The sequence below is a fragment of the Mytilus edulis genome, chromosome 9 (genome assembly GCF_963676685.1).
Source record: "Mytilus edulis chromosome 9, xbMytEdul2.2, whole genome shotgun sequence".
Taxonomy (NCBI): Eukaryota; Metazoa; Mollusca; class Bivalvia; order Mytilida; family Mytilidae; genus Mytilus; species Mytilus edulis.
Window position 1 is genome coordinate 5567465 of NC_092352.1, and position 19296 is coordinate 5586760.

Genomic DNA, 19296 nt, shown 5'->3' on the forward strand with positions numbered 1-19296 from the left:
CATGTTTAATGTGAATTTTACTTGTTTTATGTTGAAACAGACTTGATCCTTTAAGAAGTAGATGTTACTTAATTTGTTTGTTTACTACATGCATATGTGAAAGGTTGCTTAAGCCTGAATCTGCAATTGAAGAGTAAGATACTCGTTCACTGTGGAGATGAATTTAGTGCTATCTTTTTGAGTTCTTTATATTCATTAGAGGATTTTACATTGAAGACTGTCTTTTATACTTGTGTCTTTATTTGCCTTGACTACAACTGCCAAAGTACATTCTTTATCAGCTGTAGATTTACATTCTATGTCTTTCATTCAGAGACATGGCATTTCATTTTTTCATATACATGAGTTTTTGAAAAATACTAGATCTGTTAGTTAGTCTACCTAATGAGGTGATCAAGGGTTTTGATAAACCAAAACTTTGTGTTGTTAAGACAATGATTTATCATGTTTTGTGTACAAAATATGTGAGAGAATTCATCTAAGTCTTTTCGTAAAGTTTAGATAGTTAGAGATAGTTCTAATTTTAGCAGAGGTTTTAAGGATTACTCATTTAGAGGAACCTCTTCATAAGTGCATTTAGCTTCAGGATGTTCTATTAAAGACATTATGGCAACAGCTTAGTCTGGACATATGATAAAACTTTTTATAAGTTCTATAAAAGGGAAAGTGAATAATATCAGTACTAAAACACTTTTCTTCAGTTGTAGTTACTGGATGATCTTGTGATTTCTATGCTTTATTAAATGTTGGCATTTATAAAAATTGTTTTTAGTTTGTGTCTACACTTTAAACAAGCTAATTTATTACTTGAGACCGAAGGCGAAATATGAATAAGAATGTTCCTTCATCCAAGCATATCTTGGATGTGCAGGATGAAGGTCATTCTTAGAATATGAGCCTGAGGCTCGAAAGTAATTAATTCCCACCCTAGGGATTTTCAGTTAGACCCACCCTTTTTCCAATGGGTTTTATATTTGGTCGACACAAACTTGCTTTAAATTATGACAAGTTATTATGGAACAGGTGCTTATATACTAGGGTCAAGGTCACTGGCCAGCTATTATAGTTATAGTTTGTTTCTTTAAACAGAGATATTACATGTAAGCTTCACCCCTCATAGAGAAGTTAAGCTAATTTATTACTTTCGAGCCTCAGGCTCATATTCTAAGAATGACCTTCATCCTGCACATCCAAGATATGCTTGGATGAAGGAACATTCTTTGATATACCCATAGGCGGATCCAGGTGGCCCCCCCTTTTGTAGGAAATATTTGGTTGATTATATAGGGAATCACTGAAGCATGACTGGAGAGCTCCCCCCTTATGAAAAGTTATAAATACCACACACTGCTGTATATCTTTATTACATATCACAGATAAGTCATTATAAATACAATTATAATATTTTACAATATATAAAGTTGGTGTTCGGAGTTAAAGATCCTACTTTTACCATTAAATATAACTCTCATTGTTTTGTAAATATAATGTATATATTTTGTGAATGCTTCAAACATGTAGTTTATTTGGTTTCAAAAGTTTCAATGTGTTTTTCAAATTTAAAATGCTGCATTATGAAAAAATAATGTACTATTAGACAAATGTTCCTTTGTTTCATATGAATATCATCTAATTATTTAATTCATAATATATAAGAATAAAAACAATGATTTTTAAATGTAAAAGTTAATAAATGAAAATAAAGTTCATATCAAGTCTTGTAATAAGAAATTTTACAAACTTTAAGAACCTTCATAATTAAAGAATATTTAAAATATGTAGTCCGGTGGGTTTTTTTCCTCTCAAAGCAGCATCATTATTTTGAGAATGACCCATAAAGTTTTCGAAATATATAAATCTAATTTCAATTCAATAAATATTGTTGTAATTTTTATTTTTCACTACATCTACAAGTATTCTGAATGTTCCTCTCAACTGGTCTCAATCTTGAATGACATTTCGACCAGCACTTCCAGATATTCTAATAATTTAAACATTTTGAATATTCCACCTGTCAGCTATTGTCTCCGTCTCTCCAATTATAATTTCTTACATGTTGTTTATTCATAACTTTTTTCTTAGCCGGTTTGACTGAGGGTCTATAAGGCTGGGATTTAGATCTTTGTTCATATGTGGGTTTGGATCCTTGTAAAACAAAGTCCTCTGAACTTGACTTCCCCTCTGCTGATCTTGTGTTTCTTGTATCTAAATACAACATATTAAAAAGATTTTTAATTAATTAATCAACAGTACCAAGGACATTGCTTTTTTATATCTTTTTTTCACAAAAAGTGTTCAAGTTTGAAGTGATGCTGAAGAAGGCTTTTATGTACAGAAAGAAGAAAAAAACTAAAATATAAGTTTATAGCATTTTTAAAGACAATCTCTTTTATTTTCTAACAAAGAGATATTATTGGCATTTTTTTTATATAAATAATGAAATATTTGAATAGAATGTCTAGTTTAATATAATTTCATTGTATCCTGTCATGGAAGAAAAATGAGAAGACATTTAGTAGGGTCTTTTAAATCAAATTAAGTTTTCTGATTCTATGTCTATGACATATCAACATCTAAATTGTTTAAGTTATGCAATACAGAAATACTTTAAAATCTTTTAAACTTTTGGCCTCAGATGTACATGAGTATCATAGTTAAAGGTGTGTAGAATCAATAAAAATATAATGGTTTAAATTGAAATGATAGCAATATTACAATTTAACATATCACAGCTACCCATAACAACATCTTATCACAATAAGGTGAATGATGAATATACCTTTTCTAAGTGGAGATCTTGGTGTAGGAGTAGGTCTGTCTTCCAGAAGTTTCCATATCTCCTGTAACGATTCCCCTCCAACCGAGGACATACTGATCCCTAACTGTTCCCTCCGTGTTTTACCATCAGACTCGGGTATACTGATGTTTGTAGAGGCTAGAGATCTATCACCATAACTACCCCGTACATCCATATATTCATCCTGATCGGCAAAATCTTAAATTAAAAACAAAGCAAATATATAAATTTTAGTTTTGCACGGTGAATTGCTATTTAATTGCAATTTGCTCAAAACACAAAGGCATGAAAATAAAATGACAACTCATTGTATAAAAGAGACCCTTTTACAATTCTTTATGTTAAATCTATTTCCTAAAGGGTGACATCCTGTTTTTTATTTGGTAAACAAATTCACTTCGAAGTTTTACAAGTAATCTAGTAGCATTTGACTCCATAAACCTCTTCAAAATATAAGTGGAGGATTGAATAGTCTATTTCCTTTCTGGAGTGTGCAAATCTATTTGTTGAATGAGATATGATACACGTAAATATAGATATAAAGATTTTTCAATCTAGAGGGAGTTTTGTATGCTGCTAAAGATACTACAGTACCTATATCCTCCCCTAATTAAACAAGACTAAGATAAACTTCCCATTCTGTTAGACCAGAATAAAATAAACATCAGGCTGTTGTCTTTTGACACATTTCCCATTTGCATTCTCAATTTTATTCATACATATATATATATACTTTTTCAGCATTAATTGAGTCTACATTTCCTAAACTCCATATTCCAAGTAAGTTAAGAGTGTAATAAACCTACCTACCTATAGACTTTTTCATTATTGAAAGAGGTCTGGAGCCTTTTACTCGCCTTTCCTGTTAGATCATGTATAATAGACCTACCATTAGACTTTTTTTAGCATCAATTAAGGTCTACATCCACCTTTCCCCCATTCCCAAGTAAGATGAGTGTGTTATAGACCTACCTATAGACTTTTTCAGTATAGATGGAGGTCTATATTCCTCCTGTCCGTTGTTGTTATTGTTAGATGTAGATCCCATGGTACTTTTGCCGTCCTCTGGAAACTTTTGAGCATACTGTAATTGCTAAAACCATAAAAAATTTTGTACAATAGTGAATATCTTCTTTCATTTGATATATATATGAAGTAAGTTCCTGATGACCAAATTTGTACTTGATTAAATACAAGGCCCATAAATTCTATATATTGTGACCCTTGTTTAAATACAGTTTACCTCTGATTTAAAAATGTTTTATTTGCTTTGATTGGGCTTAATAGTCAATCAAGAATTGCTTCTGTAGAGTAAACCTGTCAGCACAAAATTGTTGTTTTTTGTTGGGCACATTTGGTGTGTAATTGTTCTTATGTGTTATAATGACATTAAAATAACCTAATACTGAAGGTTACAATCTTTGTCAACAGGGTACTTGTTGGTGTGAAGGTTATGCATAGGGAGCTGAATCATTTTACTTTTTAATCGATTGATTAATGGTGTTTATTGCCACTTTCTGCACTGTTGGGTATATTATGGCAGATAATTGTTAGTGGTGGGAAGATCTGGAGTGTCCTGAGAGATCCACTGTTCTTTAGCAGAAAAACAGAAATTCTAGTCAATTAAGACAAGAGTTGAACGAACATGCCACATAGTATTAGGATCAACATTGTATTGTAGAACTGTACAACACATTTATTATTTTGATGTTGGGCCACTGACTGAGTGCTCACCATTTTGTTGAGTACATACTTTGGCTTCTTGCCATTGGTCAGTTAACTGATAATTTATTTTCTCATAGGGTCACTGTTTAACTAGTGGTCACTCACCTGTTTGGTCAGTTCATACTGTAATTTCTCTAGCTGGGTCAGCTTATTTAGAAATTGTTGTGACAGTGGATTTGTAGGATCCTCACTTTGCAAAGACGGTGGAATATGTCTTGTAGTAGGTTGGTTGGATGGTGGAATATAGCTTGTGCTATGTGGCTTGGATGGTGGCGACACACCTGTGAATTAAGATTTATAAATTCAAATATGCTGAAACATATAGAATATTTCTAAGACAAGAGTGATAGTTGGAAATTAATCAAAGAGCTGAATAGCTCTGAGGGGAAAGACGGCCCTTGTTTCAATTATTATTTTATTTTTTTATTTTTTTGGGGGGTATCTTTTGATAGTCTTCATATAAAGAACGAAAAAAAGAACAGCTAGAACATGTAGAAAGGTTGAAAATATTGAAATCAATTGTTGTTTAATGTAATTTGGTTTCCTTAGTTTATGATTCAATTTGGACCATGGAAGAGATCTGCATCTTCTAAATCTAAACATTAGATTAAAGTTGATAGTAAATTATCTAAAATTCAACTGAATTCTGTCATTTAAAAACAACTACAATATTTTTTGAAATATTAATTGGGTACCACTGAACTGCAGGCAATGGCCATTTTCCATTTTTTGTGACAGTATTCTAAGATTTTTAATTTTTAAGAAAAATAGGACTGAAAAATCTATTTAGTTTTAAATTTCCATTGATAAAGATCCCAGTTACAACTCTCATCACAGGGATACAGGTACAGGTACTAATAAAAAACAATATGATCCTACATTTGTAAATTTCATGAATAAATAGGTTTAAACTACAAAATGCAACATTTATATTTTTTATTTTACCATTACAATGATTTATTTTTTGGCACACACAATTTAGTTTTAATGGAAGACTACTAAGCATATACTAAATGTCACATTTTAAGTGTTCAGATACATTTACTTTCATTTTAGTGGATAATTACTCATCAATTGAGTTGCTCCTGAATTGGAGGAAGATTCTCAAAACAGAATTTTACAGAAAAAATGAATAAAATCGTTTCTCTCCCCAATCTTATGTATACACACGGTCCTTGTTTACTTTGAAAGTTGTTGACCTACAAATTAAAGTATTGCATGTTTGAATCATCAACAGCAAACATAATTATGTTTAAATTTAACAAATAACAATTTTTGATTTGTGCACAAACTCTGAGAATGATTTAAATAACCAGGGAAGGATATCCCTGCTTCTGCGTAGTGTGGCATTCCCACAATGACGTCACTATTAAATATAATGTAGGTTGGATGTATTTAGAATATCTCGTCATACTGATTTTTCCGGATTGTAAAAGAAACGTATAAAGTGTAAAGGAGAGCTCAAGATACGACAATTTCATGAGAAACAGAAGGGAAATGTGTAAAAAAGTGTTTAAAGTCAATCTTTTCATGTGTGTGTCTACTTTTCATCAATCTCAGTAAGATTTGGGGGGGGGGTTCCACACTATCTAAACAAAATGAATGACGTGAGGTGATGTCACTCTGGTCAACCCCATAGGGGATTGATAGCTTGAAGCCGTCTATCCCCAAAAACAAAAAATAGAATTAAATAATAACAAATAACTGCATAAAATGAGTAAATGCATATTCTTTTAAGAAATGGATTGCTTCAGTTTTAGCAGCTATTAATTATTGGATGAAACAGATCCTTATGAAATACTTTGTCAGCTCTTTATTTAATACTATGATAAAACATCATGTGTGTCATTGTTTTTTTTTAGTGATATCTTCCCTTAATGCATATAAACTGGAACCTAAACACAAACCTGCTTTCTTTAGTTCGGCTCTTAGTCTGTTACCCATCTCTATCAACTGTTGTCTTTCCTTTGCCAGCTGTGCAATGTGTTTAGCAGCAGACTTCAGCTTTTCTTGTAGTTCCTCTACTTGGACATTAGAAGACTGTTTTCTGATTGGACCAGATGATGTCACATGACTTGCTTGTTGTTTTAATCTAGACATTTCATCCTGTAGTTGTTGTATAACTAGCTCCTATAAATCATTCCAAGAATAAATGTATGTATGCTCAAAACAAGAGGTAAAGAAATATGTGTCTGCAAATTTAACTGTAAATGCTATAATATGAAGAACATTTAATTAAAACATACATACAACTATAGCAAATGGATATGTTTGTAAATTTCCTAATTTTGTAATAATTTACTCACTTCTTTCTTTATAATGAATTTGGACTTTTGATTTCTCTATAAATTTCTTGTTGATTTATCCCTTTGTTGACCAGTTGTTTACTTTCTTTTATCAACGTGTGGTTCATTTGATTTCAGTTCTTTATTGGTCAAAATTCAATTATAACATCCAATTTTCTTACTTTCCTCTGATTCCTATTGTAACTAATGAAAAAAGCAACCATGCCCGATAGTGTCAGCTAGAAAAATCAAAGCGCGAAAGCGCTGTAAAGGCAGTTAATTACAGGTTGTGTGTATTTCTAGTCCAGTTATATCATTATCTTCCATAGAACAGAGGTGGTTTGTAGTATTTAAGATTTAGAGTTCTCTTGTACCTAGTTCACCTATATCTATAGTCTACTGTTTACAGTATATTTTCTGTACCTCGCCATGAAATGCATTTTTAAGACATAAGAACTTTTCCTTTTTAATGTAAATAAAACTATTTTTAATTATTGATTATATACACATATTCAATTACTCCTATCCTATGAAAAATAATTCACAAAGATTGACTAGTCTCCGTTCTGTGTGTATTGCTAGAACATCAAGTAACATAATGGTTAATGTACATAGTAACATGTCAACTCTTTTGAAGACAGAACTTTTTTTAAATTCTCCCTCCAAGCAAAATTATTTTTCAGTATAAACATGATAAAGTTATCTACCTGTATTAATGACCTAGAGACTCTCAAGAGCCTGTGTCGCTCACCTTGGACGGTCTATGTGCATATTAAACAACGGACACATATAAAATGACAAAATTATGTTTTTGATGATGGGGATGTGTTTGTAGATCTTTCTTTACTGAACATTCTTGGTGCTACAATTATCTCTATCTATAATAAACATGGCCCAGTATTTACAGTTGAAAATATTTTTTAAAAATTAACAAAAAATACAAAAATTTATGAAAATTGTTAAAAATTGACTATAAAGGGCAATAACTCTTTAAGGGGTCAACTTAAAATTTTGGTCATATTGACTTATTTGTAGATCTTACTTTGCAGAACATTATTGCTGTTTACAGTTTATCTCTATCTATAATAATATTTAAGATAATAACCAAACTCTGCAAAATTTCCTTCAAATTACTAATTTGGGGGCAGCAATCCATCAACGGGTTGTCAGATTTGTCTGAAAATTCCTGGGCAGATAGATCTTCACTGAAGAGACAATTTCACCCTATGTGAGATTTGCTCTAAATGCTTTGGTTTCAGAGTTATAAGCCAAAATCTACATTTTACCTGTATGTTCTATTTTTGGCCATAGTGGCCATCTCGGTTGGTTGACAGGGTCTAACCACACATTTTTTAAATTAGATACCGCAATGATGATTTTGGCTAAGTTTGGTTAAATTTGGCACAGTAGTTTCAGAGAAGATTTTTTGTAAAAGTTTATGGACGACAAAACCATAGTGATGAGTCAGGTCAGGTGAGCTAAAAAGGAGTTTTTAATCAAGGTAACAATGACATCTGGTGGCCATAAAAGCTGTCTCATTAGCATTTTAACCACTTCCCATATTTGCTTTTAAGACAATAGAAGAAAATTATTCAATGCAAAAACAAAACTTACTTGTAAATATGAAATTCTCTTTACAGTATGAGTTTTTCTCATTGTTGGAGATTGTACAGTAGTACAGTCCTGTAACTGCTTATACCCATTTCTTATCCCCTTTAGTTTGATAAACTCACAGAATATCATATATTTACATTGTGCCACATCTCCTTATTTTTATATGCATTACAATAACATGAACAATTGTAATTCAAATCTATATATCAAAGCAAAATGAATTTCACTACTTTCATTCATGCATCCTTTGGAAAAATATAAGTTCTAAAATGACACAATATATGTTTATTTATATAAAAATTATATTTAGTTTTCCACTCTTAACAGGTATAAACAAGAATGTGTCCCCAGTACACGAATGCCCCACTCGCACTATCATTTTCCATGTTCAGTGGACCATGACATTGGGGTAAAAACTCTAATTTGGCATTAAAATTAAAAAGATCATATCATAGGGAACATGTGTACCAAGTTTGAAGTCGATTGGACTTCAACTTCATCAAAAACTACCTTGACCAAAATCTTTAACCTGAAGAGGGACAGACGGACGGACGAACGGACGCACAGACCAGAAAACATAATGCCCCCCTACTATCGTAGGTGGGGCATAAAAATGCACAGCTGTGTCATGATTTGTGAAATCTGTGCTGGAAACATAGGCATTTATGGTGTTTGAGTAATTCCATCTGTGAAGCTCAACATTAGCTCGTCAGTTGGTGGTGGACAGTTATAAATCTTTCCTGCAGGATGAATGTACATCTGTTCAGGAAAACCAATTTCACAAATCAAAACTTTCCTCTAGATTTCTCATACAATATTCATCCAGTTTAGTTCTTTTGGTTTAACGGGACACCGTCCTGATTTTTAATTTTGTAAACCATTCAGTCTCTTGCTTACAAATGGTGCATGAAAATAGGATGGGAATGCATGGCAGTAGACAAGTCTCTATAAAGTGGGTATGTGCCCTGAAAAAAGTTTTATAACATTAGCTTTTTGAAACTTGTGAAAGACTTGTGCAACACACATACCTAAATAACTATAACATAGGTGGAGAGCATCATTCATGTCAATGTTTTGTTCCTGTTTACATTGTCATTGATATTTTTCAAGAAAGCCCGAGGCATAGCTCATGAATTCTTGTCATTACAACCGAAATTTACATAATTACTGCTAAAATAATTATCAGTATAATATATCTCTTGTAGAAAAACCATACAATTGTAGTATTAACCAAAAAATGTCAAACAGATGATATTGAATCGTAATCCCAAAAGTTATGACGTCTTGAATTCACCCCCTTTTTATTCTAAAACGATAATTGCGGTTGCAAACAGACTTTGGTTTACTTGCATGGCGATTATATAAATAACAGTATATATTTCTTAAAGAAAATAAAGTTTTACCATGAATAGTTTCCAGAACGTAGTCGTTTTCAGTAAAATGTGCCCTGCAAACAGCAGCTGATTGATATGGGTTCTACGATTGCATCGCACATGACAATCTACGTTTGAGCCATGGCGTTGATCCAACTTTTCCTTCTTATTAAGTCATTTAGAAATGCAAGTCCTCCTCTTAAATGACACTCAGGTACACACCAACAAGGACTAGGCATCGTTAATTGTGTGATTGTTTTGCAGTGCAAAAACGGAAGTTAAGGACGGAACTGACTGGTCTCACTAATAAGAGACAAGAAGAATTTTAGAGACAAACAGCGACAAGATGTTTAATTTAGTGACGAAGCGACAATAACTAACAAGGGACAAGCGAATCGTAATTCTCTCACGAGGCTATTCTCATTTGATGTGATAGGGTGAAGCTACACCTATCAAATATGTCCCTATGAAAAAGAAGAATTGCACTGTTAGAAAGGAAATGATATTGCATGGTTTTGATTCAATAAATTCTTTAAAAGGAAATTGATTTTTTTTTGTTTTGATGGCCAATTTTTAGCGTGTGCATAAAATATATTTTTTTTTTATATCTAATAAAAACTAATCCCTTTCTTCTTAATAAAAACATATTTTTATCTATCAATGTACAGTAATATAAAAAATGTTTTATAACCGCCTCTATAATAAAAAATAATGCATGTTTTTTTTAATATCTATGGGGAATAAGTTGTTGCAATGACATTTTTTTTTATTTATGTATAGTCGCTATATAGTCTTCTTGACGCTTCTTCTCGCTAAATTAATTACATTGTCGCTTCTTATCGCTATTTTAATTTTATTGTCGCTTCTTATCACTTTTTGACGCTTCTTGTCTTTAATTAGTGGAACCCTATTCAGGAACGATAATTTCATATTTTACATAACTGAGACCGAAATAACTATAACGTCATACGGCTTCACGTACAGAAATACTTTAAATTGTATATTATGCAATATAATTCACGGTCAGTCGACTTTTAATTATAATATCATGTTATATCAACGAGTGAAATGATTTTAAAATATCTTTAGATCGCAAATAGTACTCGAAATTGAACGGACCTCTTTCCACACGGAATTCGAATAATGATAGTTTGTAATCAGATTGACTGCTTATAATCAAGGACGTATATTAGAAGGATAGGAAACTCCCGATACCGTCTTGATAAAATCCGAGAAATGCCGCGAATCGCGAGAAAACACGAGATCTGCAGAAAATTTCAGCGGGAACCGTCGCCTCGAAATTTCTTCATCAATTTGTAAGTATAAAAACATTATATGAATAATTAAAAACGTATTTAGTAGAAGTATTTTTATGGTATTGAATGATATTTCACTACAAAAACAACATAAGACGCTTATAAACAGCATAATAAGTGATCATAAGTAAGGATGCGATATGCAGCCCATGATGCTGATACCGAGGTGGTATGACCCGTCATGTTGCATTGAAATAATTTATTCTTATTGCATTTACTTGTACAAAATTATTTGATTTCAAGTTTTAGATAATATTTCCGTTTGCAGATGAAAGATGGGCGTCTTTTGTTGTGTATTTCACGTGTAATATAACATATAAACCAGCCCTTTTCAGTAAACAAAATGGCGACATGTTAGTTATACGTCCTTGTTATAATGCAAAAGACACATTAATAAACAGATTTTTAAAACGAACAATACACACTGATCGTTTCTTTATTTCCCAATGTAAATGAAAGGAACAAAAACCAATACATACCACAAAAAGTAGAGGAGAAATTTAAACATTTCCGGATCTATTTCTTGCAAAATGACCCCCAGCAAAGATTTGCGTAAGGAAAGATGAACCTCATGACTTGAAAGTCAGGCCTTAAAGCACTGCCTTTAAAAAACCATCTTTCTGTGGGTTGTTTGAAAAGAATGAATTAAAGATTCCACCACCAAATCTTGTTCATTACCTGATGCCTTGCTTTTCAAATTTTCAAATTTAAAAGTCTTGAGTGGATAAATAGTATATCACACTTGGTGCAGTTGAAGAATCTGTATATATCTTTCTCTCATGTGCAGAACTGTCACCTATACACCTACACTTTATCCAATTAAATTTTGTACAAACTAATGTTATTATATTTCCATATTTTAGTTATTTTTTTATACAACAAAAGTATATACCTGAGCACCAAAGTTAACAACAGGTCTTTTCTCTGATAAATCAATCTTCAGTTGTGATATCTGTAATAGAAGTTACAACAACAGTCTTATAGTACAGACAAAGAATGTTATTTAATTCAACAAAACAAACCATACTGAATGAACAATGTGTAATATGCTTCATTTAATTACAAATATACTGAAAACTTAATATGTATTCACGCACTTGAATATTCAAAATATTTATGTCGGAAAACCTTAAAGAGGTTTCTCGACAAACGTCTCCATTTGCATAATATATTCTATCATTGTTTTTCTTTTTAGAAAAAAGACAAAGGTAATGTTACATATCGACTTTTAAAGTTACAAATATATTTTGATTGGCCAGAAAAATCCAAAATGTTTTTTAATAAGCTTTTGTAAAAAAATTGAACTTTAAATTAACTGAATGATAAAAGCAGAGTGATTTCAATATTTGTTCTTTTAAATGTTTGTAACAAAAATAAAAACATAGGTTTCTTTTCTTAACTTAACTGTCAAAAATATAGCTAATGGTGTTTATTTTAAAAAGTTATAGGAAAATCATTAAGTTTTACACCTATAAATCAAAAACACATTTGAAATTCTGAAAAAGCAGGGTTCTACAAATGTTTTGATTTTTTTTACTAAAATCTTATAATATAATTTCAATTTCAGGATAATGCTGTCAAACTGAGATCAATACTTTTACTTAAATTATATTTCCAAACTGTGTAAGCCTGAGAAATAGTTACTTTAGGATGATTGAAGTTTAAAATCTTTATCTCAGTTTTCCCATATTCTCAGGGGTAAACTTTGGCTGCTCCAGATGCTGTTAACACATGGTTAAACAATATGTTGGTCTATAACTAGAGTTTGTTCTAAGGGAAATTAAACTTGTACTCAGGAAAAAAAATACATGGGAAGGTGTGTTCAAGTAAATATAATAAAATTGAGAATGGAAACAGGGAATGTGTCAAAGAGACAACAACCCAACCAAACAACAGAAAACAACCAAAGGCCACCAATGGGTCTTCAACACAAAAAGAAAATCCTGCAGTGTTAATATATAATACCTGTTGTGATAATGAAGATATATCCATGTTTTTCTCCAGATTCCCTTTATAATATTCATCCGCCTCTTTCCGAGCCTCCACCAGCTGTATCTCGAGGTCTGATACTCGCTGTTTAAGGCTGGCTATTTCTGCTACAGAACGACGACCTTGAGCTCCAACCTCATACTGTAACTGATCTATCTCTATCTGTTTTGTCTTTGGCTGTATTAGAAAATATAATTCATTAATTATTAATTTTGCTTGCATAAGAAGATTTCTTAAAATAACACAAAACATTTAAAGCATAATATCATTTTGGTATCTTTTTATCAATATAGTTTATTTTAGGTTTAACAGAAATACATGTATTTGAAAACAATTATTAGGTCATTTCTGAAGAGACTTAGTTTGCTCTTAAATTTTACTGCATGTGACCTATGGTGAGTATTTTTTATACTAAATACCACACTTTTTTCTTTTGTTCATTTCACTTTAAAAAAAAAATCCTACACAAAACTGATATAATATTTTGTTAAAAATATTAGTCATAAAACCAAAATTGTAATTCTTTATAAGCATTTTTACTCTGTAGTTTATAAAAAATAACAATTAAACCAGTCATAGCAGCTAAATAAATTACTACATACAAAGAGCACTTGAAAATTAAACCTTCTGTAAAATAACTCCATGTATAAACTTATCTCACCTCTTTGGATAGTTTGTCTACAAGGTTATCTAGATATATAATACGAGCTTGCTGTTTCTTTACTTGTGCTGATAATTCTATTTTCTCGGTTCTGAAGGCCCCTGTATTGTTAAAATATTTCAAATGAAACTATATGAATCATTGTAAAATGTGCCTGTAGAGAGAATTGCTATGAAAAAGCTTTACAGGTGGCATATGTGTAAATATAAACAATGCAATTTTCCATAGAAACTCCCTTTACAGCTAAAACTGTTCCACTTTTACTATGAAGTTTGTAAAAATTTATATCGTAGAATGAAAAGCTGATATGCATTACTTTTTTAATCAAAGGTCAAAACATAGGATTTTGCGGCATATTTTCAACTTTTATATGCCCCAAACTTCTAAGAGTTCAAGTCCCCAAGGGTGACTGGGGAATAGAAATATGGTCACTTGGTCTTCTTCCGACCGGCAGTAAAACGCTTGCCGAAGTGGGGCGTCCGTTTGGCTGTGCGGGATGTATCAAGTTCGCAGTCACGTCCGGTCAGATTGGGGACGTTAAATCCGATGCCTCGTGTAAAGAGAATGCCACGCTCTTTGCACGTTAAGAACCCTTGCAACAACTCTTTGAGGTGTCCGTAGGTGGCCTGTTGTAAGGCAAAATTTCTGTCCCTATCCAATATACCCTCATTTTCCAGTGGCAGTCCAAATTTCCCAGACCATCATCCTAGATGGCCTCTATTACAACAACCTACCTATTGTATTTATTGTGAACTTGTTCTCGTCCTGAATATGCATGAAATATTTGCCACTGGACGTTAAGCAACCAACAATCAATCAATCAATCTAAGAGTTTAAACTTATACTAAAATTCTATACTACCCCACAAAATTACACAGAATTTTAATTCCAGCGACACCATGTGCATTGATACTGATAACATTTCCAAGTTATGTCTCTATGAAACAAAACATGGAGATCATATCTGGGAACCAGTACGTAAACAAAACAAAATATCTATGAATATTATATTTCTCCCAAAGAGGTGTTGTTTATGAAACAGCTGTTTTTCCAAAGTGCAATCTATAGACCTTTGAATATTACTTTATCATCTTCACCAAATTGTTATATTTCAAATTAATTTTGAAAGTCACAATTTCTTTTATAAAACCTTCACCAGTGGAATATTCCTTGCTGGCAATAATTTTCTCATCACAAGCTGTGCTCACTGATAAATATTTTAGTTGGACTATCCTATCTTTATTCGTATACAAAAATAAAAGGAACATCCTGATTTTTATGCAATTTTTAGGTTTTTTAACTTAATTTCAGGATTAACAGAACATTTATTTTTCAACTGGTGGTCATAAATATCCAACTCAGTTTAAATAGGGGATCTAGATAGTACTATTGCAACATTCAGTCCAAAGATGTTCTCAAGATTCATTTAATTACATCAAAAACATCAACTTTCTAAGAAATTAGATGACATGAGAAAAAAAGACAAACAAAATATAGTGGCACGCTTGACTATTTTACCTAATGATGTCTGTTTTGTTTACGCATCGTTGTAAATATAATGGAATTTGATGCGACTGTCATACAAGTCAGAGGTTTACCACTATAAAAACCAGGTTCAATTCACCATTTTCTACATTTGAAAATGCCTGTACCACTTTAGGAATATGACAGTTGTTGTCCATTTGTTTGATGTGTTTTATAATTTGATTTTGCCATTTGATTACAGACTTTCCATTTTGAATTCCTCTCTGAGTTCAGTACTTTTTTTTTTGTCATCAATTATTATCTAGAGTTTTGAGATATCTTTCCTTGAGATCCTCTTTTCTTTACACTCAAAATGTGGAACTAACTGGTGATACATACCTAGAGTTTCATTGAGGGACTGGATGTGACATTTCACAATGTGGTTGTCCTTGACCTGTGACATCACATCATGTTCATTAGTTACCATGGATACAGCAGGAATTTGTCCATGTTTTCTGGTATTACTTATTTGGCTTTCTAAATCTCTTGTTTTCTGTCTTAGTTTTTTTATTTCAGCTTCCAAGTCTGTGACATACTCTGCAAGAAAAACAGCTGGGTTCTTTTAGTGTATTTATTGAGAAAAAAGAGAGAAGTTTCAACTTTAACATTCTTTTGAAAAAAAGAAAAAAAAAGTCTTCAAATATGATTTATAAGCCATATTTCCTGTTTAGATTTGAGTTTCTTCCTGTATAACTGAGGTAGTGCTATAAGTTTCCTGTTTATGTCATACACTTATAGAGAATGAAACATAGATTTCAATTCCTTCCTGTATAACTGTTGAAGTATTCTTAAGTCTTTCCTATTTGTATCCTCCATTACACAACAAAAATAGAAAAATGAAATCTGATTTCCTGTATGACTGTAATATTCTCTGAAGCTTTTTATTTCAATACCTTTAAATCCAGTGGTTCTTCATTAGAACTGCTAATATAACTGAAATAGTCCTCCCCTTTTCATTATACTATCTATACTAGTTACCTAAGTAATTTTTCCTTACTTTGTGTGTGAACATATATGCTCCCACAACCCATCTGATGTATCAACTTTCAATGTGTCTGATAATATTTTTCAAATAGCAATCCCTTTAAATTATATAATTTGTCACCAAAAATTAAAAAAAAATGTTTTTCTACAGGCATGAATGCAGAAATCCTGAAAGCCAAGAAATTAGGTATCTATGAAAATTCCTTTTTTTCCTGAATCCAAGAAAATAAATAAATACAAAGTATTAACAGAGCTTTATGGGACTTTTACTTATCAAATAGAGTTATTGCAATTCTTTATAACCACCTACCATTTGAAGAATCTTTCTTCACTGGGTCCATAAGTGTCATCTGAGGTAGGTCATGACCTAAATTTTCCATCTGAGTTCTCATTTCTTTGATGACTGATTTTAAACTTTGATTTTGCTGTTTAAGATTTTCAACTTGTTCTTTGTCCACAAAGTTTAAACCTTTCTCAATATCAACCTGTTGTTACAAGAAATAATAGTAACGGTAGAAATTTAGTATTAAATAATGATGCTCATAAATAAGTAGTTGAATTCTTTTTCAAAACAATTACATCAGTAAACCCAGATCTACCAGATTAGGGTAATTCCATTAAAATGTATGTGGAGAGGTAGGAAGGGAGTTTAATTATTAAATGTGGGTCATAGGTCTTTTTTCAGTATGTGTCTGTTACTATAATGCAAAATTATCTAAAAAATGGTTCTTGGTTGTAGGGATATTTTGAAAGTCCCTTCCTACCCTCCCACATACATTTTAATGGAATAACCCTTAACCAAACTCTTTTAACTTGACATTTCCCTTTTATAAACAGTGTTGCATCTCTCTATTGTTGGAGACTTTTTGATGTCTTTTGGCTATTTAATTTGCATTGGGTTGCAGCCTCATTGACATTGACCCTACATCTCCTTTATTTATATATTACACTGGATTTTTTAAATGAACTTTCTCATGTCAAAATTATAGCTTATTTGGTTATTGGGACCAATGAAGTTAACAGTTTATAGCATTTTAAAAATTTCATTTGTTTTCAAAACCATCTTTTTTTATACATCCAGGGAGTTGATAAAGGTTATCAACATTTATAAACTCATATAATCGTCTTCTGAGATCATTGGCAACACACTTTGATTGAATTTTTTTATACAATGGGTTTGGAAAGGGGGGTTAAAGTGCCAAAAAATTAGAGAAATATCACTGCAATTGACGTACATTAATATTTTTATCTACTGTTATTCCATGTTTTTTCAGTGTAGAGAGAGCTTGTTCCCTGTCCCTGTATAGTGTCCGTATTAGTGTCTCTCTGTGCTCCAGTTCTCTGTTCTTTTCTTTAACAGTTGCTAAAGCCTGAAAAGGAAAATCAGTACACTCAAAATACTTTACTGACTAAGACAATGTATCCAAATATCAAATGAAATCTTTCAATATATTTTTCTTGTTTTGGACTTGTTTTGAAGCTGGATACTGTAAAAAGATTATCAATTGATTTGCCACTATAACAATCTGTCAATCATAAACCCTGAATTATTGATTGATTATATTTTGACAGGTTTAGTTAACAAACTCTGAGAAAAAAAGGTCATACCACTATATCTTAAAATGTCAAAACTCCTACAAGAAAACACCAAACACACTCTGTGGAATCAAAATGCTATCTGGTGTAGTCCTGTGGTATTATAAAATACTGGATGTTTTTCTTCAGTTTTGAAATCCAAACATGATATCTATTATGGTTTATTTTTATGAAAAATAGTTAATTTGACAATCTGAATCTTGGGATATGTAATAAGATAATTATCATCTCCCCTAAAACTGGTGTATATTCTATTGCTTCAATTCATTATAATACTTGGGAATCTTAAATCAATGCTGAACACTTTTTCTACAGTGAAATGAATAATAAGAAAAGAGTGAAAGACTAAAATGAACCTGATGTTCAGTAGTTGTTGTTTGTTAATGTGGTTCATACCTGTTTCTCATTTCTATAGAACAGACCTTTGGTTTTCCTGTTTGAATGGTTTTAAACTAGTTATTTTTGGGGTTCTTTACAGCTTGCTGTTCGATGTGACTTAAGGCTCTGTGTCGAAGACTGTACTTTGATCTATAATGGTTTACTTTTACAATTGTGACTTGGATGGAGAGTTGTCTCATTGGCACTAATACCACATCTTCTTATATCTGAACTATATACATTTTTAGCTTTTTATATCAGTGCTCTAGCTAGAAATCAAAAGGGGCAGGGTGCCAGTGGAGGGCAGGGCACTTTTTATGATAAGAAAAGGCACTGCTCATTTTTTTGTCTACGTTTCTGTGTGTATCACGAGTTAACGAATCTCTTTTTTTTTTTTACTGTATATGTTGTTTTTTTTAAATAAAGATTCTTTTCAACTATAGTCTTTATTTCATTGTTTGTGTAGTTATGAATGATATAGTACATCTTCATCAACATATTATGTTTTTACAGTTTAACTTCACTCTACCCATTATCAAAGAATATGTGTTTTTTTTTTTATCTATATAGGAATTATAGCTTTTTTAATACATCATACATGTCATATGATCTGAAACAACAACAAATGGAAGTTTTTAACGACCTTGACTGGCTATACAGCCCTTGCACGGTCGGCTCATGATCTGATACTGAGAGCATTACTAATTTAAAAATGTTTAGAACATGGATTGCTAAAAGTATAATTATCAAGTAGAAATTGCAATATATATTTTTTAATATGTTCAAAGACAGTTAATATCTTTAAGGTAACATTATTATGTTATTATATATTCAATTGGTAATTTATTCCTTTTTTTGATACTAGATAATATTTTTAGAGCACAAATTTGTAATAAGCTAAAACAGGGGAAGTAACTCCAAAATCAATTTCCACCACGTTTGGGTTAATTAAAAACTGTGCTTGTCGCTAACAAGTTGAGATGGAAGGCATTTCTGTAAAGGCATAGTTTTGTTTTGATGATTTAAATTCAATTCTAAAGTCATGAAAGTCTTC

At 31.6% G+C, this 19296-nt stretch overlaps 1 protein-coding gene across 1 annotated transcript in view; it reads right to left on the bottom strand.

Moving 5' to 3' along the window:
* Positions 1-1348: 1348 nt before the first annotated feature.
* LOC139489456 (coiled-coil domain-containing protein 57-like) overlaps positions 1349-19296 on the bottom strand; it is a 37879-nt gene continuing 19931 nt past the window's right edge. The window contains exons 12-22 of the mRNA XM_071275787.1: positions 17504-17638; positions 16579-16753; positions 15624-15821; positions 13761-13861; positions 13076-13276; positions 12003-12062; positions 6430-6652; positions 4628-4803; positions 3770-3890; positions 2780-2995; positions 1349-2205 (exon numbers count right to left, since the gene is read on the bottom strand). Of these exons, the coding sequence (XP_071131888.1) occupies positions 2015-2205; positions 2780-2995; positions 3770-3890; positions 4628-4803; positions 6430-6652; positions 12003-12062; positions 13076-13276; positions 13761-13861; positions 15624-15821; positions 16579-16753; positions 17504-17638 (1797 nt within the window). The 3' untranslated portion in view covers positions 1349-2014. The remainder of the gene's footprint in view (positions 2206-2779; positions 2996-3769; positions 3891-4627; positions 4804-6429; positions 6653-12002; positions 12063-13075; positions 13277-13760; positions 13862-15623; positions 15822-16578; positions 16754-17503; positions 17639-19296) is intronic.